This window comes from Arachis hypogaea, chromosome 20, assembly GCF_003086295.3.
Source record: "Arachis hypogaea cultivar Tifrunner chromosome 20, arahy.Tifrunner.gnm2.J5K5, whole genome shotgun sequence".
Lineage (NCBI taxonomy): Eukaryota > Viridiplantae > Streptophyta > Magnoliopsida > Fabales > Fabaceae > Arachis > Arachis hypogaea.
Genome location: NC_092055.1, coordinates 143,711,532 through 143,734,795, shown reverse-complemented (window position 1 = coordinate 143,734,795; position 23,264 = coordinate 143,711,532). Strand labels below are relative to the sequence as shown.

The following is a 23,264-nucleotide window of genomic DNA, read 5'->3' as shown; positions in this document are numbered from 1 at the left end:
ATATTAATAATAATTAATTATAATAGGAGTACATAACAAGTACATAAAATTAACTATTAAATATTTCTTTTGTAAAAATACATAAAATTAATCACCAAATATTTTTTTCTCAAGAGTACATAAGATTAATAACCAAATATTAAAGTAATGAAAATATAATATAGGTAACAGTTTCTAATCATATTTCTTTTGTAAAAATTTTTTCTTCATATAAAGATGTAATTATAATTAAGATTTATATTATGACACATTTTAAGAGAATATATAATAATATTATTTTAATTTTTAATGTATTTAATAAATGAGAAATATAAAAGATTATTTATCTTTTTAATTTATTATATGCATTTATTTATTCTCTCTTTCTATTCACTTTTTATATTAAATAATATATTATCCGTAAAAATAAATGATTAGAGTAAAGTATCGTTTTTGTTGCTAACGTTTGGGATAAGTTCTATTTGTGTCCCTAACGTTTAAATCGTTCTATTTGTATCCCTAACGTTTATAAAAGGGATTCAATGTTATCCTACTATCAATTATACTAACAAATCAGATTATATTTTTCAATTGTTCTCACTTATTGGATGCATTCATTCTCAATTAGGTCTCACTTGGATGTGTTCGATTTTAATATTATACCCACTATTTGTGTTTAGATTCAATTATGTCCCTAGAAAAGTGAATTATGTAAATGTTATAGGAATTAGTTTCAACTTTTGATGAGCTATTTTTCGGAGTAGATCATTGATTCTATCTCAGACATTCGTATTCTAACTTCAAGAAGAGATTTTTAAAACTCAAACTAAAGCGTTTGATGTGTAATTGACGGCATGATAACATTGAATCACTTTTACAAACGTTAGGGATACAAATAGGACGATTTAAACCGTTAGGGACACAAATAAGATATGCCCCAAACGTTGGAGACAAAAACGATACTTTATTCTAAATGATTATTTAAAATTGAATGGAATATAAATTAATGTATATTTAAAGAGTTAAACTCACATACGTACGGTGTATTATCTATTAACTACGGGTAAAAATAACTGCACGTGGATCTTCTTTTAATTTTAATGTAATGATAATACGAAGAGAATTTACAATTATACAATTAGATTTATGCATTTAGATAACTTTTAAAATAATAAATTTAAAAATTAATTATTTTTTTGATATATGATAATGTATGTATATTTAAAATTGTGTATGAAAATTAGATTCATATCTCTGAATATAAAACAGGGTTTAGAATTAAGGAAATACCAAAACCCCGCCGAGTGCACAACACGATATTATTGAGCATAATAAGATACTATGATATATAAAATCATACATTGCTAAGTATATTTCAGTTATAATAATTGTTCCAACTGTGATAGTGATACGCACATAACAATGAATGCGCAGCATGTCATGTTTATAATTTATATATGAGATATAATACGTAAATGTATGTAAGCAATTATTGAAGATTTAAGTTTTGTATAATATCGCTATATATAACATACATTTAAGATACATATAAGTAGTGTAAAAATAGAAATGAGCTAAGAGTTAACCACTTGAGAAAAATTAGTTAAATCTCCGATCTTTTCTTAAATACAAGTAACAGTAATACAATGCATGATTCGTATGGTTGCACCAATAATAATTAATACGACGTGTAGTAATATGTAATGTTTTCCTAACCATTGAATATATAATATTCATTTTCCAATTTAATGGCTAAAAAGTTATCACAGTGGCGATGATGCATCTTCATGCATGCAACGACGACGACGACGATGGACTTTGATTCAAGGAAGGTGTATGTAGATTGATTGATTCCGTCCGATCCCCAATTATGAATTCATTAGGATGAGATCGAGAAGGTGTTTGACTTTGGCTATGTATCATCGAGGTTGAAGCCTGTTTGATTCAAGAAATTAAGTGCATGCGTGCGAAGAAACAGAAAGATTTTTCTTCAGTTGTTGTAATTATATATGGCATCATCTTATTGTGACTGGAATTGGGCAGCATATCAAGCTAGATTTCTTGGCATACCAGTTACATAACGTTATTGATTGATTAGTTAGAAGCAAAGGGAGAGAGAGTTGCAGAGGAGGGCTTAATTAGGGTTCGGTTAGCTAGTTAGCATAGGTTGGAGATTCTTCTTCTTTCTTTGTGAATCTTCTGCAACGACACTTTCCTGAGGTCACTCCAACAAGAATTACAAGTTAGTGAAAACAGTTCTGAACATGGAACCACTTGTTTGATCAATTCAACCTCAAACCCAGCATTCCCTTAACAATGGTAATTATCTACAACTTGTCATTGTGTTGGTTTCTTTCTAATGTATTGGTCACTTATGCAAACACATTTCTTATTGAATGTACAGTCTGCTCAACTAAGTTTCGTAGTTGGATCTCATATTTGGATTGAGGACCCTGATGAAGCTTGGATTGAAGGAGAAATATTGGAATCTAAGGGCAATGAGATCACAGTTAATTGTGCTTCAGGGACAAAGGTGAAGAACTAGTTACTTTACTTGTGTGATTATACTGCATGCATTCATGTAATGGTGCCTTTTGCAGGTTATTAGTAAATCGTCTCATATCTATCCCAAAGATCCTGAGTTCCCACCAAATGGAGTGGATGATATGACAAGGTTGGCATATCTGCATGAACCAGGGGTACTTCAGAATTTGCATGTTCGATATGAAGTAAATGAAATATATGTAAGACTTCATCATCACCTCTCTCTCTCTGACTCTATATGTATGTATATGTTTGAGTAATGTTTCTTATGGTACGGTTCCAGACTTACACAGGAAACATATTGATAGCTGTAAACCCTTTCCAAAGATTACCTCATTTATATTCGAGGGAAACAATGGAGAAGTATAAAGGCGCGGCTTTCGGTGAGAAGAGCCCAAACCCCTTTGCCATTGCTGATTCTGCATACAGGAAGATGATAAATGAAGAAACAAGCCAATCCATTTTAGTTAGTGGAGAAAGTGGAGCTGGTAAAACAGAAAGTACAAAAATGCTTATGTGTTATCTTGCTTATATGGGAGGCAGAGCAGCTAATGAAGGACGCTCAGTTGAGCAACAAGTCTTGGAGGTAATGATAATATTTATTCCAAGAGTATGAATTCTATTTGGATCTTTTTATCAAGTAATTACTCATTGCACAATTTATTATTTTCCTAGTCCAATCCTGTTTTAGAAGCATTTGGCAACGCCAAGACTGTTAGGAACAATAATTCAAGGTACTAAAAAAAACTTGTATCTTGTATTTTCTAGTCTTAATTGGATTGATTTAAAGTTTGTTGTATTATACATAATTTCAGTCGTTTTGGTAAGTTTGTGGAGATTCAGTTTGATCAAAAGGGGAGAATTTCAGGAGCTGCTATCAGAACTTATTTGCTGGAACGGTCTCGTGTCTGTCAGGTTTCTGATCCTGAGAGAAACTATCATTGCTTTTATATGCTTTGTGCTGCACCAAAAGAGGTACATCATAATAATAATAATTCCCTTACCTTCTAGGAACTGAATGAACTGGACTAGTTTTTTCACCTATTTGACAAAATATATATTGCATGCATGTATGTATGTATATAGGATGTTGAAAAGTACAAATTGGGAAACCCAAGAACTTTTCATTACCTAAATCAATCAAATTGCATTGAGTTGCAAGGGTTGGATGATTCTAAGGAATACCTTGCAACTAGAAGAGCTATGGATGTTGTTGGGATCAATTCTAATGAGCAGGTAATATAACACAATAATATATGGAATTCATAGATTTTGAATTAATGTAATTTCACAAGTTATTGTGATTTGCTCTTCTCAGGATGCTATATTTCGAATAGTAGCTGCAGTGTTGCACTTGGGAAATATTGAATTTGTTAAGGGGGACGATGACGAGACTGATTCCTCTCAACCTAAGGATGACAAATCTCGTTTCCACCTCAAAACTGCAGCTGAGCTTTTGATGTAAGCTAAGTTAAAAATTGTTTCAATTAAATACAAAGCTTATAGATAAGATACTCATGTATTTATATGTGTAGGTGCGACGAGAAATCCCTTGAGGATTCATTTTGCAAACGTGTTATGGTCACTCGCGGCGATAAAATAACAAAGTCACTTGATCCCGTTGCTGCAAGTCTCAGCAGAGATGCTTTGGCTAAAATTATTTATTCAAGGCTTTTTGACTGGTCATTTCTCTCTGTTATATGTTCTTTCTTTTAGGAGATATGCCTCACCTTTTTGTTTTATTGAACTCATACAAATATCTCTTGTTCCAGGATTGTGGACAAGATTAACAATTCTATTGGGCAAGATCCACATTCAAAAAACTTAATCGGAGTCTTAGATATATACGGATTTGAAAGTTTCAAGACGAACAGGTGCTTAACTAGCTAAGGAACCTAGATGCTGTGTGTGTGGATAATGATGTGAAACTTGATCAAGTTCTTAATTTATTATGTAGTAATTTATGTGTTAGTTCATATCATTAACTTCTTACTTAGAAAAATTACACTCTACTAATTGTTCTTATGCAGTTTTGAGCAATTCTGTATCAATTTGACTAATGAGAAATTGCAACAGCATTTCAACCAGGTTTAAATCTGTCTTTTCTCCATTTGTTGGAATTTGATCACTCTGTAAAATATTTCAATTGACTTAGCATTTGCTTATTACATTATGCAGCATGTCTTCAAAATGGAGCAAGAAGAATATACAAAGGAAGAAATCAATTGGAGTTATATAGAGTTCGTTGATAATCAAGATGTTCTTGATCTCATAGAAAAGGTATGTAATTCACAAAAGATCTCTTTTTCATTCTAGCATAGTTTTGCTATACTACTCTTTAATATTTACGGTCTTTCTTCTTTTCACCTTTCTGATTTATATGTATTCATAACCACAGAAACCAGGTGGCATTATCGCTCTTCTAGATGAGGCATGGTATGTAATAATAATAATTAATTTTTGGTAACCATCTCATACGCTTGAAATAGTAAAATTAATGCATGTTGGTTAATGTTTGTAGCATGTTTCCAAGATCAACCCATGAAACATTTGCCGAAAAGCTGTATCAAACATTTAAAGACAATAAACGGTTCAGCAAGCCAAAGCTGTCTCGTACGGATTTCACAGTAAACCACTATGCTGGTGATGTAAGTGAAGTAGGATGCTATGGTAGGGTAGGGTAGTGATGGTGATATCATCAAAAATGGTTAATTAATTAATATGAATTTACAGGTGACTTATCAAACAGACCTTTTCCTTGATAAGAACAAAGACTATGTTGTTCCAGAGCATGCTGCCTTACTCAATGCTTCAAAGTGCAACTTCGTTTCAGGGTTGTTCCCTCCTTTGCCTGAGGAAACTTCCAAATCAACCAAGTTTGCTTCTGTTGCAACTCAGTTTAAGCAACAACTGCAGTCTCTGCTGGAAACACTAAACGCTACTGAGCCACACTACATTCGCTGTGTAAAGCCCAACAACCTTCTTAAGCCTGGAATATTTGAGAACAGTAATGTGTTGCAGCAGCTACGATGCGGGGTAAGGATTCAATTCTACTACATAATACATCAGTTAAGATCATCCATCATATCTTCATTCATTCATTCTATCTACAGGGAGTAATGGAGGCAATAAGAATTAGTTGTGCCGGATATCCTACTAGGAAGAACTTTGACGAATTCATTCGAAGATTTAGTATCCTAGAACCTAAGGTTCTTACATCATGGTATTTTTATATATTTATGTTTTTCTTTCCCTTTGTGAATTGTGATCATCTCATCTATCTGAATTATATCATGAACTGATTGAATATAACGATGTATGCATTTACAGCCCTGATGAAATGACCAGTTGCAAGATGCTTCTTGACAAAGTGAACCTTAAAGATTATCAGGTGATGTTAGTGGTAGCTTTGGCTTTGCTAACTAGTCAACCATCATAAATGATGTTGATTGGACTATTTGCCATTACAGATTGGAAAGACAAAAGTGTTTTTGAGAGTAGGACAAATGGCACAACTAGATGCCTGTAGAGCAGAAGTATTAGGAAGATCTGCAACCATTATTCAAAGAAAAGTTTGCACATATCTTTGCCAAAAACATTACAACACATTGCGGATGTCTGCAATACAAGTACAAAGGGTAGTCAGAGGACAACTTGCACGCTTTCATTATGAAAAAATGAGGAGGGAAGATGCTTCTGTGAAAATTCAAAAGAATCTTCGCATGCATCTTTCCAAGGCTGCTTACCAAGCCCTCAAGGCTTCAGCTGTATTTATTCAGACTGCTATGAGAGGCAAGACTGCTAGAAATCAACTCAGATATAGGAAGTTAACCAGAGCTGCTGTAATCATTGAGGTATCAACCAACAACTATCTACCTCAACCATTTGTATACCTTTTTTTTCCAATAATAATGATTGAAAATGTTTGACAATCTCTAATCTTTCTTATTATAAGCACATGCTCTCAATTCATTTGATGTAATTGTCTATCTTTCAGAGACACGGTAGAGGTTACGTAGCTCGTTCTCATTACAAACGTTTAAAGAAAGCCGCTATTTTTGCACAATGTTCATGGAGGAGAACAATGGCTCGTAGAGAACTTCGAAAGCTTAGAATGGTGATTCACACTCTTTTTATTAGATTATATTTTGAATTTACCCTTTTCACTCACTCTATAAACAAATATTTAGTGCATTAAAACATGTTTTAACTCTTATATATCATATTCTCCAAAAAAAATCACATCTATTTTAAACTTTTGTTAGGCTGCTAAGGAAGCCAAGGCTCTTGAAGCTGCGAAAAAAGAACTTGAAAAGCAAGTGGAAGAATTGAGTTTGTCTCTAGAATCAGAGAGAAGAATGAGGGTATGTAATTTATCTAAGTATATGAAGTTAAATTTGTTTTAGTTGTATATATGTATGTATGTACTATTGCTGACTTTTCATAATTGTTTGGGTTAATAATTATGATATTGAGGAAGCCAAGACACAGGAAAATGAAAAACTACAATCAGCTTTGCATGAGATGGAGCTTCAACTCAAAGAAACTCAAGCTTCCTTGCATGAGATGGAGTCATTGCTTCTTAAGGAACGTCAGGCCCCTAAAACTACCGATGCAACACCTATGCAAGTTATTCAATCTAACGGAGCTGATAATGATATTGAATTGATTAGCAAGCTTACAGCAGAAAATGAACAACTCAAGGTATATAATTTAAGTGTTCTTGTGGTTGAATCACGAAATGCCAAAGTATATATTATTATATCTGATGTTTTTACAGGGTTTGGTTAATTCATTGGAAAAGAAAAGCACGCTAGAGATTCCCAGTAATATGACTGAGAATGAAGTGATCAATATGCTTAGTTCAGAGAGGGAACATCTTAAGGTATACAATATGTTAAAAATAATGGTCAAATTAAATCTGAAGCTTTTGGGCTTGCATGTCATATATAATATAAGATCCAAAGCTATTGTTATGTTTTAATCTTTACAGGATCAGGTTAGTTCACTAGAACAGAAAATTAATGAAACAGAAAGGAAATATGAAGAATGTAGCAAACTTAGTGAGGAACGCATGAATCAAATCATAGAGACCGAAAGCAAGATAATTGAGCTAAAGACATCAATGCAAAGGTTCTTTATATATAGTATTCATTTTTAACTTACTTGATCCTTTTCTTATATATGCTATATATAAGTTGTTTTGTGTATTATGCATGTTAGGCTTGAAGAAAAAGTTTCTGATATGGAAACTGAGAATCAAGTTTTAAGGCAGAAAAGCCTTTCGAGTTCATCATCAAAGAAAATGTCAGAAAAGAATCCATCTCAGGTAGTAAACAAACAAACATAATATCTATCATGAGTGTTTTATATTCGTAAAACTAATCCTGATAATCCCTCTTGTTGGTGGTACAGTCATCGGAAAATGGTAGTAATCAGGTAATATTTAAATAAAATATTGAGCCTTTTGTTCTCATATACTGACAGACACAGTAGTATGTATATATAGTTGTGATGAAAATCCTATTTGGGTGAGCGTAGGCATCAACATCAGCAAGTTCAGGCCAGACAAAGACATTAGGAACCGATGCCGATAGCAAGGTAAGGACATCTCACATGGAGAGGCATCATGTATGCTTCTACAAGAAATTATTATTTCACATTCCAATCATTCTAACTGAGTCACATTTTCATGTGTTTGACTACTGTGTGCAGGAGAGCATCGAAACTCTTTTCAAGTTCATCCAAAAAGACCTTGGATTCTCGGAAGGAAAACCCGTGGCAGCATTCACCCTTTATAACTGTCTGCTACATTGGAAATGTTTTGAAGCAGAAAAGACAAGTATATTTGATCGTCTTATTCAGCTGATTGGATCTGCAATAGAGGATCAAGATAACAATGGTTGCATGGCTTATTGGTTGTCCAACACATCTGCTTTGTTGTTCCATCTCCAGCGAACTCTTCGAGTCCCTACAGCACGAAAGCCACCCACTCCGACATCTTTCTTTGGAAGAGTCACTCAAGTACACCACACTATCTATATCTATATATATATCTAATCATTCACTTGAGGATTCCAATAACAATAATAATAATACACACTTACTTTTCAGGGATTTCGGTCATCGAAAAGTCTTTCCAGTGGTTCATTTGATGTAGAGCATCAAGTTGATGCCAAGTACCCTGCTTTACTTTTCAAGCAGCAACTTGCAGCTTACGTTGAGAAGATTTATGGAATTCTTAGAGAAAATTTGAAGAAAGACATATCTCCTCTAATTTCTGCTTTCATTCAGGTATTAATTTAATTACCTTCCATTAATTGATTAGTAAATTCTATTTGATGCATTTTCTTATTGCTATGATTATGATTATTTCAGGCGCATGGAAAGTCAGATGATAACAACCAGCCAGCTGCTTCATGGACTGCCATTGTACAATGCATTAACAGATTTCTCAATATTTTCAAAGAAAACCATGTATGTCTTTTAATATTAATATAAATATGATATGGAATTTGTATTCTCGAACCCTTTTATTACTTCTTTCTTTTTCATTTTGTATCAGGTGCATCCAGTTCTCGTTCAGAAGATATTCAGCCAAGTTTTTCAACATATCAATGCGGAAATCTTTAATAGGTAGTTAATTTTCTTATGTGTGTATGTGATAACAAATTAACCTCGTCACAAGCTAAGCATGTGAGTTTACTTGATTGGAAATACTTTATTTGGTTGCAGCCTTGTTTCACAAAGAGAATGTTGCACATTCAACAATGGACAACTTATCAAATCTGGATTGGCTGAACTAGAACAGTGGTCTACTGAAGCAACAGAAGAGGTATATCCTAATAAATAATCATTATTTCTAATTAATTTACTTACTAATTATTTCTATTGCAGTATGCTGGCACAACTTTGGATGAACTCAAACATGTAACACAAGCCGTTAGATTCTTGGTATATCTTCATTAGCTTCAACTTAATTACTCTTTTTCTTTATAATTATACCTTAATTATTTCGATGTGGAAAGGTACTATTAAGCTTGTTGCGTTCATGAAAATCTTATTCAAGACATATGAACTTTTCCTTTTCCGTTGCTTAAGAGATTAGCAAGAAATCTTTAAAAAACAAAATTAACTTTAAATGCCTGATTTTGTATTGTAAAATAAGATTCTAAATTCTCAACACCGATTCTATTTTTTAATTGGAGCTCGACTATTACTTCTCCAGGTTGTAGAGAAAAAGGATGAATTATCATATGATGGTCTTACAAATGAGCTATGCCCTGTAAGTTTCATTTCTTCTTTTTTCTTTTTTTCCTCCCTCTCTTAATGTGATGAGTTACAACATGTGAAAGATAAATCTATCTACGAATGGCATGTCTTAAAGCAAAACCTTAACATGTGAACAACTAATCTTTACATACACAACTATAATTAATTCATGAGATGAAGCTAATAAAGAATTGTTACTTAAACTTTTGTCTAAATCTTCTTTATAAACAAAAACTTGATTTTATTTCTTACATTTCTTATGTTGGACCAAAAAAAGAAATCTCTTTAGTCTACTTGCTGCTTGAAAGATGAATCATGAATTTTTATAGTATATTTACACAAGTAAATCTAACTGTGAAATCAACTATGTGTAGCTGTATCAAATATATATGTATTATCCTTACGCAATGCAATGTTTATCTGACTCTAATGTTTGCTTGTATATGGTAATTAATTCCAGGTTCTTAGTTCTCACCAGCTTTACAGAATATGTACACTTTACTGGGATGGAAATGAAAATGACAGTAGCCAAAGTGTATCATCTGAAGTAAGTTGAGAAAGTATATATATATATATATATATATATATATATATATATATATATATATAAAGGATACTTTCTATTCTTAGCATTTACTCTATCATCTATATTAACTTTCTTGTGTAGGTCATCTCTAGTTTGAAGCTGCTAATGACAGATGGTGTAGAAGATGATAGTAAATCCTACATGTTAGAAGACAATTCATGGTAAACTTAAAATTTTTATTGATATAAGGCTTAAATATACATGCATCAAATCTTGAAGAAATTATAATTTAATTTTAACTAAAAACTAAATTTGTTTAACCTTTGGTATTTTGTCATCAATTTACAGTATCCCTATTATTGTTGAGGAGATTTCTAGCTCCCTCAAAGATAAGACTACTTCAAAAGTAAAGCCTCCTGAAGAACTTCTTGAGAATGCAGGCTTCCAATTTTTACATGACTATTCTTAATGCTCTTGCAAGGTGGCTTCATTTCCTATATATTACTATAGGTTCAAAATATTAAACACCATGCATGCTGTAAATTCACCCACTTTACCCCCCTCTTGCTATTATTAAGTGCCATCCATGTTGTACTGGTTCTGATAGCTAAAAGGTAGAATAGGCCTCAGAGTTCCTGTTAATTAACATTTTATTTTGATCTATATTTCATTAGATTATATGGATGTTCACTTGGGAACAAACTTTTGTATAAGGTAAGAAAAGTAACATTTGTAAATTATAGTTGTTGATCCCATAGATTATTGTTGTTCTGCCTTAATAAATTTGGCCATTATTTTGTGAGATCATCCTTTGTAATATTATCACAGCATGAAATATGAGGTAAATATACAGATAGGTGGATATATGCTTCAATTACATTGTGAAATTTACCCTCCGGAGCAATTGCCCGACAAATTCATGATATCAGTTTTGTTGCAACTAAGAAATTCAAGGAAAAATAAGAAAAATAGTGAAAAGCTTGTGTTTCACCTCTCATGTCTGGAGGGTGGTATGAGAGTTGCAACAAAGTTGCCACTAATTTTTATATGAAAAAAATCAGAGATAAAGAAATTTAAATTACTAAAATCATGTCTTTTAAAAAGTTCAGGTTAGGAATTTAATTATGTCAAAAGAATAATGGAAACTTAAGTCCACGGAACCCATAACACATTCAACTTAAACAACAATGATCTTATCTTATAGTAATTTATGTAAATTATATCGATACAAAAAATTATGTAAATTATATATAATTTAAATATTTATTTTACCCCCTAAAGTCTCAAAAGATGTTTATAAAATCAAAAGAAAATTATTCACATAAAGAAGAAAATAAAGAAAGAAAGAAAACTAATAGTATACGAATATATTTTTATGGAAAAGTTCTTATCCTATCTTAATTTAAATTTATAAGTTCATGTTGTATCTTGTATATGTTAAACGTTAAAGACCTCATTGTTTTCTTGTGATTCATGCATTACTTTAATGAAAGTGGTGTACTCGTGTAGATGTTTGTTTACATTTTAAGGGTTCATTTGAATGAGGTTTTTTCATAGGCTTGTTAAGGAAACAAGGGGAAACAAAACCCCCTACAGTATCCCATTTTTATTTTGGATTGTGACACCATGAATCTATACATAAAAAATAAAAAATAAAAAATATCAAAGAAAAATATAAAGGCAAATGCAACTATGCAAGGGTAAGGAATGCTTTCCTTTCATCCCCTGACCCTGCATTGCATTGCATTCTCACTGTTACAATAAACAACACATTGATGTAATTTCCTGTGGCATATTGGTTTTCTTTTTCTTCTCCTTCACTGATAGGTTGCAGCAGCTAATGATTCCATAACCTCAGAAAATGGGATCAAAATTGTTTGATAAATTGATATAATTCAGTCAAGTGCAGCTTTATTTCTTCGAGGCTTCGGTAGAACCTGTAAATCTGGTTTCAAGGTCCACACTGAGGGTGGCCAAATGGATGAGGTGCAACTGTTATCTTGATCTTGAAAGCACGGTGTGCTGTATGATTTTCGCACCCCAGATGATAATGGTGATGACCACTCAGAAGTATCCCCTGTTTTCATGATACCACTTGATTCAGAATCACTTGTTAATGCATTTCTGCTACCCACTTTCTGCCTCAGAGCCAAGCGCTTTCCTGTTCTCGACGGAGGACCAACAGAAGCGCTGCTGCTATCCTCCTTCAACAGCAATTCAGGTATCCTACTAAAGTCAGCTTCGGATGTGTGGCGCCTCCGGATAAGTTTATCATTCCATTTCTCCAACTCCCCTTCTTGCCTCACTTGTGCAGCCTCTTCAACATGCCCCTTTTCCATGACCTCTGCCAAGATTATATCCACCAAACTTCTGGATTTGCGGTGTTGGTGCAGAGGTCGCTTAGGCGTGTGGGAATCGTCTTCGGAGGAATTAGTGGCCGGTTTAAGTCCATAGAAACCTTGTAAGGAGCTCATTGCTTGCGAGACCTTGGGCTCGGAAGGCTTGCCTTTCAAGGAATGGAATGATTCAAACAGCTCAAGGTGGCCAGCATCAGTGCAAGGGGGATTGGAGTTACCTTGTCTGAAGAAGGTTAAAACATTCAAGGCCATCAATGGCTCAAAGTAATCAATAATCATACATTATCAGAATTAAATTTATATGAACCATTACTTTACTCAAAATCTGACATTGAATTGAATTTGTTGAAGAAATGATAAGGTTTATGTTTCATGCAAGAAAGAAAACCTATTTGATGTGTTCCATGTTCCAATAAGAAAAAACATACCCTGGAGAGGTTGCATCATAAGATAAACAAGGAGATGGAGGGTGCCTTCCAGGCAGTGGAATGTTGATGGTTTTAAGTGCGAATATTTGACGATCCGTGACAAGCCCATTCATCTTTCTGATGTCAGCAACCTGCAAAGCAACTTTGAGCTTCAGCATCACCATTCCCTCATAATTATTCAAAAGGCAAAAAGAATGAATGAGAATACCTCAACACCATACTTGATTGCAATGCCAGCCAAAGTGTCAAACTTGGAGACAGGGTGCTCAATGCATGCTGATGCACCAATCGCTTGGGGGCTAACCTCCCGATCACTATCAAAATAGAACGAAACTTTTTGATCCTCATTGTTCTGCTCTTTCCCTGTTCCGTTTTCCATCTCTTTAATCCTATCCAACATTCAACAACCATCCAAACGCATTTCAGATTTCTTTTCTTTCTTTTGCTTCGATAATTGAATTTAATTTATTCAGATTCGTATTCCCCAGAAATCAATTTGGATTGCGATTGGGATTGGGATTATTAGAGGGGGGAAAATTATTGATCGAACAAAACACGAGGGGGAATTGGGATTTCTTTGGAGAATGAGGGATCCTCCCTTTCGTGAATCGAATCGCGTTGAGGAGGTTTTCTGGGTGCCTTTTTGTGTTTCCTGAATACCGGTCAGCGTTTTGTTCCACTTTCTCGGGAAAAACAAATGAAACTGGAAGGAAGCTGTAATTGCTGCTTCTTCTTTCTTTCTTTTTCTCTTTTTTTTCCCGCATCCAAAAATATATTTTCCCGCATTATAAGTTATGATTTTTCGCGCATTTTACATAAGTTACAATGAACATATTGTTAGACACCTCAGTTGAATGTACACGTAATTATTATTATTATTATTATTATTATTATTATTATTATTATTATTATTATTATTACCCAATGTTATACAAGTGAATTTAATCATTTTTAGCTTTTAACTTAAGTTTTTTTTTTTTAGTCTACACTTTTCAAGTTAGATTTTTTTTTCTTTTAAGTAGAATATCTTAAGTTTATTACTTTTAATTAGTTTTGTTTCATTCATAGGAATGTATATATACTATAATTATAATAATATTGTCACGGCAAAAAATAAGTCATGAGTGACGCTCAGAAAAATAATCCCCAAGTAAAACTAACCGACTCAAATATAAATTGAATAAAAAAATAACAAATATTTTAAATAAATTTACAGTTTTTAAAATGAATAATTACATATTTAAAAAAAATAAAAATAAATATGGATGGATTCGGCCTGTGACATATGAAGCAGATGACGTCTAAAAACTCACAAAGAACAAATATCCGTTGCAGATCATTACTCTTGAATAGAAATGCTCACATAATCAAATATTTATTCCTGGAAAATATTTTTAGAAAAATATGGTGAGTTTTATAACTCAGTGACTAGACAATACATATATAATCGATATAAGACCATATAAATATTATTATCAAGGAAAATTTAATTAGAAAGTAATAGTTGATAATAATAAGTGAATCAATAAGGGAATTCTCATAAATAAATCAAATCAAAATTCCATACTTGGGCGGTTCTACCTCTATGGATAGCCTTTGTCCTAACATAATAACAGATCTAACATGTGACCTACACGTTAGGCTAGCAACACCCCTGCTAGAGTCTGAGTTAGATGACTCTAAGTTAACGTCATAACCGCCGTTAACTACGGTTTCTAATACGAGCCTCCCAAACCAATTCAAAACATATAATTTCAAATACAACAAATCTTTGATATTTCTAATATATAAGATATCGAATCAAATCAAATCAGATAATTCTTTTTCATCAGAAATCTTTTTCAATCACACTTTTTCACTCAAAAAAATTTCAAATATATTTTACAATTTTAAAATAAGTGAGTACCAATAAATACCTTAATACTTAAAAAACAGATATTCAAGTAAAATTAAGAGTATATACCCATTTTGGTCCTCAAAGAATTTCAAACTGGACACTTTAGTCCCCAACTAAAATTAATTACTCGATTGGTCCCTAACAATTAATTCTGTCAGTCACTTAGGTCCTTTACTCTGTTAACTCTAACGGAGGACAAAATAGTCCCTGACAACTCTAACAAGAGACAAAATGATCCCTGACCCTTTTATTCGAAAACGATACTGTTCTTCCCCAATTTTTATCATATCTTGCATAACCCTAACATTCATACTCTCCTTCTTCACCTTCACAGTTTTCTTTTCCATCTTTTTCTTCCTCCTCTTTAGCTCCAAAGTTAAGCTATGGTATAATTGTCACACGTATCGCACCTACCTCAACATGTCATGGACCACACACTCTCTAAATCTTTGTGACTGGTACATCCACCTCCTCTGCACTTCACCCACCAAAAGCATCCACTTCCATGTCTTCGATAATATCACCTCCAACCCCGACACGTCCACGACATTCTCAAGACCAAGTTCCACAACTACTCCAAGGGACACCTTTCTCCACTCTCCGATAAGTAATATAGATTGTTGGACATTAGGACATCATGAGAAGATTCTCCTTCGACATCATATGCAAATTCTCATTTGAAATAGACACCGAGTGCTTCATTCCTTCTTTTCCAGAGCCCAAGTTGGCAGACAGCTTTGATCTCGCATCCAAACTATCAGTATAACGAGCAATATTGTCGTTGTCGCTCATATGAAAACTGAAGCGATTACTGAGCATTGGTTCGGAGAAGAAGCTGAAGCAAGCGATAAGAGTGGTGGACAATGTGATCATGGAGATGATAGGGTAGAGGAAGAGGGAGATGACAACGACGACGACGGGTCTTAACAAATCAGACTTGCTATCTAGATTCATGGGATTCATCGAAGACGATAACTAGTTGAGAGACATAGGCATTAATTTCCTGAATATGAATTGGTTGAGAACAAGTTGAGGATTTTTTTGTGAACATTAAATTTATAGAGTGTGCATTGTGTAGTTTGAAGTTACAGTGTTAGACTGCTAGTGTTATGTGAGATATGATGGAAATTGAGAGAGAACAGTGTCGTTTCCGAATAGAGGAGATTAGGGACCATTTTGTCCCATGTTAAAGTTGTCAGGGACTATTTTGTCCTCCGTTAGAGTTAACGGAGTAAAGGACCTAAGTGACTGACGGAATTAATTGTTAGGAACCAATCGAGTAATTAATTTTAGTTAGAGACTAAAGTGTCTAGTCTGAAATTCTTTGAGAACCAAAATGTGTATATACTCTAAAATTAAACATTTTGAAATAATGTAAAACTTTATCAAAAATATATATGATCTCATGTATATATATTTTCTAATAAAAGTGTATTTAATATTAATTATTATTGATAATAAATTAATAAATAATATATTAGTATCTTATACTTTTTCATGTCTCTGTCTAGATTCTAGACTCCAAAAAAGTTGGCTAACTAGTATATAAGAATTAAGAACTGCAAGTGTACATAATTATTGTTTGTCTAATCACACGTGCTTCTGTAATGTACGAGTCTCAACAGATTTCTAAGCAAGCCATGTGTTCCAAAAGTTGAGTTACTGAATTTTAACACAAGAAAAAACTCAGCACAACCACCAAAACGGTAGGGCACATAGAATAGACACAAACAATAAAGAACCTCTCTATTTGATTCTTCCACATTTATCATATCTCATCAAGTCAAAATATTTTATATGAAGATAATAATGTAATGTAATGTGTATGTCTTATTTAGCATTTTTAATTAAAAATAATAAAAACGAAAAATGTTTGGTAATAAATTAACAAAAAAACAGCCGAAATTTATATTTATTAATCGAAAAGTCTAGAGGGCCAGTAATTTTATTGAATTTTGATTAGTATGTAACCAGCAGAGAAATGTGAGTTATTAGATGAAATCTCACACCAATCTCACACCATTAAATCATCATTGATGACTACCAATAACAAAAATTGCTAGTCCCTAACATTGCTCTTTATTAATTGTTGCATTTATTTAAAGGGTTGCATTTGAACCTTGACACTTAATGGAATGGTCCTCATAACTCCACCACCACCTCTTTCTGTCTATCTCAAACACACAGATCTGGGTAGAATAACATGGACGCAGTGATGAGTTCCGTACTCCTGTTCCTGTTAACGGTAACCGTCGTCCATCTCTTTGGTCGTTCCCTTTCCACCAAACCATCAAAACACAAGCTTCCACCAGCACCCAAGGGCATCCCCATCTTCGGAAACCTCCTTCAGCTCGGCAATAAGCCACACCAAACTCTCGCCACTCTCGCCACCATCCACGGCCCAATCATGCGCCTCCAGCTAGGCCAAGTAACCACCGTCGTCATGTCCTCCGCCGAAACAGCCAAGTCAGCCCTCCAAATCCACGACCAGCACCTTTCGAACCGGAAGATGCCAGATGCAATGAAAGGCGCCGGCCACGACGCTTACAGCCTCCCGTTTATTCCGGTTTCGCCACGCTGGCGAGACTTGAGAAAGACATGCAACAACTTGATCTTCTCCAACAAGAACCTGGACGCCAGCCAAGAGCTGAGGCAAAGAAAGATAAGACAACTTTTGGCGGACGTTCAAGACAGCAGCTCCAGAGGCCAAGTAGTGGATATTGGTAGGCTCGCTTTCATGACCACAATCAACTTGTTGTCCAACACCTTCTACTCTCAGGACCTTGTTAGGTCGTCCGACGTGGCGGGGGAGTTCAAGCAGCTGGTGACCAACATAATGAAAGAGGTTGGGAGGCCCAACGTGGCGGATTGTTTTCCGCTGCTGAAGGCGGTGGACCCCCAGGGCATAAGGAGGAGGACGGGCAATTACTTTGGCAGGCTGCTGGAAATCTTTAAAGGGTTGGTTCGTGAGAGGTTGCGCCTCCGGAGTGACGGTGGTTACTGTCCCAGGAATGATGTATTGGATCTCATGCTCCACAATGACAATGCTCAAGACATGTATAAGGACAAGATTGAGCGTCTCTCGCTGGTATGCTATCTTCTAACAGTTGGATGAACACATTTTGTGATCAATTAGTTATCATTAGTATTTTTAACGGTGAAAACTCAGGGAAGTTACATGAAGTTGATACCTAATAGTAGTTAGATGAAAATTTAGTCAAATCAATCAAATTATCTAACTGTTCTGATGTATCAACTTCACGTGAAATCGATTGCATCTAAGTTTCCACCATTTTTAATGGCGTGAGATTATATCCATTGGTATGGAATTACACATTCTTTTCTTGATGGTTAAATCCTGGCTAAATTTTAATAAAAGTGCTGGTTTTGGAGTCTTTCTCATCCTCCGATTACCATTTTTCTTTTCAGAGATACACTTGTAATTGATTGCATTATTGTGTTAGTATAGGACTTGTTTCTGGCTGGAACAGACACAATAACATCTACAGTGGAATGGGCGATGGCAGAGTTACTGCACAATCCAAAGGTGATGTCAAAGGCGAAGTCAGAACTAGAGGAAATAGTTGGAAAAGGTAAGGTAGTGGAAGAATCAGACATGGCAAGACTGCCGTACTTGCAGGCAGTAATAAAAGAAACACTCCGAAAGCACCCGGCAGTTCCCCTGCTGCTCCCTCGCCAAGCAGAAATGGATGTTGAGATCCAGGGATACACGGTGCCAAAGGGGGCACAAGTTCTTGTTAACGTCTGGGCTATTGGAAGGGATCCAAACGTGTGGGAAAATCCGCATGTGTTCTCGCCTGAGCGCTTCTTAGGATCCCAGATCGACTTCAGAGGCCGCAATTTCGAGCTCACGCCGTTTGGTGCTGGAAGAAGGATATGCCCCGGTTTGCCGTTGGCCATGAGGATGTTGTTCTTGATGTTGGGTTTGTTTATCAACTGTTTTGATTGGAAGCTTGAAGCTGAGGATATGGACATGGATGAAAAGTTTGGTCTTACTTTGGAGAAGGCTCAACCTGTGCGTGTTATTCCCCTCCATATAGCTGCTTAGTTTGGCAACTCACTCTTTCTTTTCTTTATTTGTTTCTTTTTTTATCATTCAATGGGAAGTTGGGAACACTGCTAATGACAATGCAGTAATAAGAGAGTCAATCACGTGCATCTTCTGCTATGTTGTAGCCATTTTCTGTACTAAACTACTAATTAATCCATCCATCATCCTTTCATTTTCTGAGGTTATTCTATTCAACATGAAGTTGGGTAAATCAATGACTTGGTATATATATTTATATATGTAAAGCAACTTTATATCATTAACAAAATTATTTATTTCAAAGGATATATCATTAGTTTTACTTTACGAGTTATCCCTTTTAAATAATAAAATATTAATTAAATAAAAAAAATATAAATAACCAACTTTTGTTTAATTTATATTAATCAATTTAATGTTTAAATATATAATTTATGATTTAGAATTAAAAATGTAACACCATTGAGTAATCTTCTATGTACATTTTTTGTTTATGATCACGGCGCGTGACCATATATTTAATAAAAAGCGTGACCATATATTTTATGATTACTATTTTTTACTTTAGGTCACAATTTTTTAACTTAAATCTATTCTGGCATGATTATGTATCTATGGTCATGGTTTTTATCTATGTTGTAGTGCTTGTAATCAAAATAATATATTATAAGGCTGCATTTGGAAGAGAGATAGATACTGAGAGTAAATTAAGTTTATGTATTATATTTGATATAAAGTGTATCTTATATTTAGTATAAAATATACATAACTGAATTATATCTTAATATTCTATTTGATTCAAGGTAAATATGGCTATGGAATAATATCTACTAAAATTTTCTTAATTTTAAAAAAAAATATTAAAATTTTTAAAAATATAGACTAAAATTTTAGTTTTAGACTTGAAATTGTGATAGGTGGTAGGGTGGTAAAGATGCAGATTGAGAAGAACTTCTTGAGGATGATGAAGAGTTAAGGTTCACAATTAATGCCTGCTATTATTTTCTACCATTCTTCTTTATCTTCTTCTCCAAATAAATCTTTTTCAGTACTTGCAAATTAAACTACTATTTAGTTGAGCATGATCTTGAGGCATGATTGGTGTCAAAGAGGTGTATGCTCCATCAAACTTATGCATCTCCTTACAAATTACTCGTAGATGTCAACATTTAGTAAAACACAAAATTAACGTAATAGACTTTAATGCATCCAAAATAAATCCTAACATTACCAATAATTCAAGTTCTGGCGTAGTGCCACACGAAGAATTCATGGATAACTGTTGGTGAATTGCTTGCAACGACAGTGGTATTTAAGTCTATTCGACTCTAAAACTCTGTACTCCACATTTCATCGAATACTATAGTTCTTCACCGCCATTAGAACTACATCATAGTTCCTGAATCTATGGTCAACTTGAAATTCCACCCCACCATCCATATTGTAATCCTCCCAGTCATCGGCATTCAAAAGATCTTCCGGCTGCATTGTGTTCAAATTCAAAGTGAGATAATGACTAGGAACTTCTGATAATCGAGGAATGGCTAAAGAGGGAGGCAGGAGAAGCCGACCAACATCGCCGGTGGGAGTTTCCAGCACATACTCATAAGCGAAAGCAGTATCGCTAGACGACCCGGACCCAGCAACATAAGTTGAATCGCCCTCATTGTCGTACTCGTCAACACTATCATGAGGTTAGGCATAGTGGATCGGTGTGGTCTCCAATGGGACAACTTCAGGACTCAAAGAAGATGGCCACCACCAACAACCACGTCACAGACCGCAGTATACAACTCCATCATATGTTGTGGCATTAGGCGTGCATGTACGTTAAACATTATCCTCACATGCTAATCCCCATCAATCCAAAATGACCTATTGATAAATCCATCGTTCGAAAACACGTGCAAAAATATATATGCAACCTGCCCAACCTCCTTGGTACATATTTCCTCCATATTACTTAGTATGACTGTTTTTAGCGCATGTAAGGTATCAACGTGGTTGGTGCGCAACATGACAGTCTTATCAGACTCGAAAATTACTCCTTCATCGTCGTGTTTGACTATCTCATTGGGATAAACCACAACAAAAAAGAATTGATTATTCTCCATCTGAACAAAATGGAAAGAAGAAGAAGAAAAGATTGATATGTGAATTGTGAGAGATGGTTGAGGAATGAGCTTTATAAATAGAGTTATTCTCCAGTATATCTTGGGTGTAAAGACACCTAAATCATAATACACATATCACGGGTGCTGAGACCCAAATTATACCCTTGACTATATCTCGAATGCTGAGACTCCAATTAAGAAGTTGTATTTATCTCGGGTGCTGAGATCCTTTTCTTAGTTTCCATATATCTCGGGTGCTCAGTCTCCGATCTTTATGGTAACACAAATCCTTGGGGCACCCAAGATATGTCTCGGCGTTGCCCGGTCATAGCACGAGATCTCAGATGCCGAGACATGCTCAATTTTAATATGGCCCTCAGCATCCGGGATGTGTACGAGTACATATTTTTATAACAACTCTGTTAGGGAGACAATGAAAAATCTTAACAATGTGAACAATGTGCTTTGAATTTGGCCCAATATAAGGAAAAAAAACCCAAACAGTTATTTCAAAAAATTAACCATTTCATCTCTAATTTATCGAAGGAATTCAACTAAACACCCTCTTCCCCCCAAACCGTCTGCCACCCCCACCCTCATCAATCATCTCACCTCTCCGGCTGTTAGAAGCTCCCTTACTGGCCATTATCGTCCACCCCCATGTAGCCCCCTCCCCATCATCGTCACGGGATCGTCATCAAACAACCATTCACATAGTTATTAAAATAATCATCCGGTTACCTAATGAAATGACCATCCAACATTTGTTAATTGTATATACTTAAACTGAATCAAACAAAATAACTATCCAATTAAGAATTAAAATAACCATCTATATATCCAGTGAATTGAATATCGAGCACATTTGTGGGGTGGAGAGCGTTGACGTCGACGCATGGAAGCATGGGAGGAGATCCAGCGACGGAGCAGCCACGCAACGACAACTTCGGCTAGACGAGGTTGCGAATCTGCTCCGTGGGCTTCGAAACCGAATGCATAGCGGCCAGAGATGGAAGTGGAGGAGGAGTCGAATCGGTGGGAGGAAGGGCGGCGCACGAACGGCGCAATGGAGGCGGCGGCCTGCGGTGGAGCCTGCATGGCCGACGTTAGGGGTGTGCATGGCCCGACCCGGCCCGAAGACCCGGCCCGGTCCCGAACACTTCAGGAGTTAATTTGATGTGATTTCATCGGGTCTAGGGCCGGGTATGGGTCTCAAAAGTAGACCCGGTCATTATTTCGGGTCGGGTCCGGGCCATAGCTCGGGTCACCCGAAATCGGCCCCGTGGCCCGGTTATCATACACAATTAATATTTTGTGTTATTAGTGATGGATGATGGCTATTATTATGTGAAATTTAAGTATTGTAAACTTTAATATTTTGTGTTATTAGTCATTATATATAAGACTATAAGTTAATGTTTTATTTTTAAAATGCATAAGACTTTAGACTAATGCATAATCTTGTGTTATTTGTATTGATTTAAATATTCGGTGTTATTAGGCAATATTAGTATTGATTATGGTTATACTTTAATTTTACAGAATAGTTAGTTCTTATTATATTTTTCTAAGTGAATTTTACCATGTCAAATAATGGTTGGAGTCTTGAAAATTTGGATACTTTTACATGCTAACTTACAAGAAGGTATCAAGGTAATATAATGTTAACGGCCCGGTTTTCACCCGGTATAATCGTGGCCCGAAAGTGTATAGGTTTCATCGGGTTTAGGGTCGGGTTCGGGTCTAACAAATAGGCCCGGTATATATTTTCGGGTCGGGCCTGGGTCACATCAAACCCGGTTTCACCCAGCCCATGCACACCCCTAGCCGACGTGTTAGTGGGCTGCGCAAGGGACACAATGTGCGTGAAGGGAGTGCCTGCTCGAACGTTCGCGAAGAGCTGCGCGGCGTCGGTCGGTGTTTTGGGCGGCGGCGGCTGGTGTTTTTGGCGGCGTTGGACCGAAGAGATGGGAAGAGAATGGACGAGAGAAAGGCTCTGTAGAACAAAAATCACACGCAGAGAAGGGAGGTTACCATATACTTAACTGCACCATTTGCAAATCCTTATTTTTTAAAAATTTAAAATTCGAAATTAT

General features: G+C 35.1%; 2 protein-coding genes and 1 pseudogene across 2 annotated transcripts; 2 read left to right on the top strand and 1 right to left on the bottom strand.

The window, feature by feature from the left end:
• Nucleotides 1-2,630: 2,630 nt before the first annotated feature.
• On the top strand, nt 2,631-11,007 carry LOC112786812 (myosin-6-like; annotated as a pseudogene).
• Nucleotides 11,008-11,880: 873 nt separating this feature from the next.
• Nucleotides 11,881-13,912, bottom strand: LOC112784842 (uncharacterized). Its single transcript, XM_025828173.3, has 3 exons — nt 13,315-13,912; nt 13,107-13,237; nt 11,881-12,901 (listed from the first exon to the last, which is right to left on the bottom strand). The coding sequence occupies exons 1-3, from the start codon at nt 13,504-13,506 to the stop codon at nt 12,217-12,219; spliced, it is 1,008 nt and encodes a 335-aa protein (XP_025683958.1). The 5' UTR covers nt 13,507-13,912; the 3' UTR covers nt 11,881-12,216.
• Nucleotides 13,913-17,112: 3,200 nt separating this feature from the next.
• On the top strand, nt 17,113-19,250 carry LOC112785091 (geraniol 8-hydroxylase). Its single transcript, XM_025828515.2, has 2 exons — nt 17,113-18,091; nt 18,473-19,250. Exons 1-2 carry the CDS (start codon nt 17,207-17,209, stop codon nt 19,070-19,072), a joined length of 1,485 nt encoding a protein of 494 aa, XP_025684300.1. The 5' UTR covers nt 17,113-17,206; the 3' UTR covers nt 19,073-19,250.
• Nucleotides 19,251-23,264: the final 4,014 nt, after the last annotated feature.

Coding starts and splice junctions, on each gene's coding strand:
- LOC112784842 (XM_025828173.3), bottom strand. CDS start 13,506: ATGTTGGATAGGATTAAAGAGATGGAAAACGGAACAGGGAAAGAGCAG. Junction 13,238..13,314: donor CAATCAAGTATGGTGTTGAG/GTATTCTCATTC, acceptor GTTGCTTTGCAG/GTTGCTGACATCAGAAAGAT. Junction 12,902..13,106: donor TATGATGCAACCTCTCCAGG/GTATGTTTTTTC, acceptor AACCTTCTTCAG/ACAAGGTAACTCCAATCCCC.
- LOC112785091 (XM_025828515.2), top strand. CDS start 17,207: ATGGACGCAGTGATGAGTTCCGTACTCCTGTTCCTGTTAACGGTAACC. Junction 18,092..18,472: donor AGATTGAGCGTCTCTCGCTG/GTATGCTATCTT, acceptor GTGTTAGTATAG/GACTTGTTTCTGGCTGGAAC.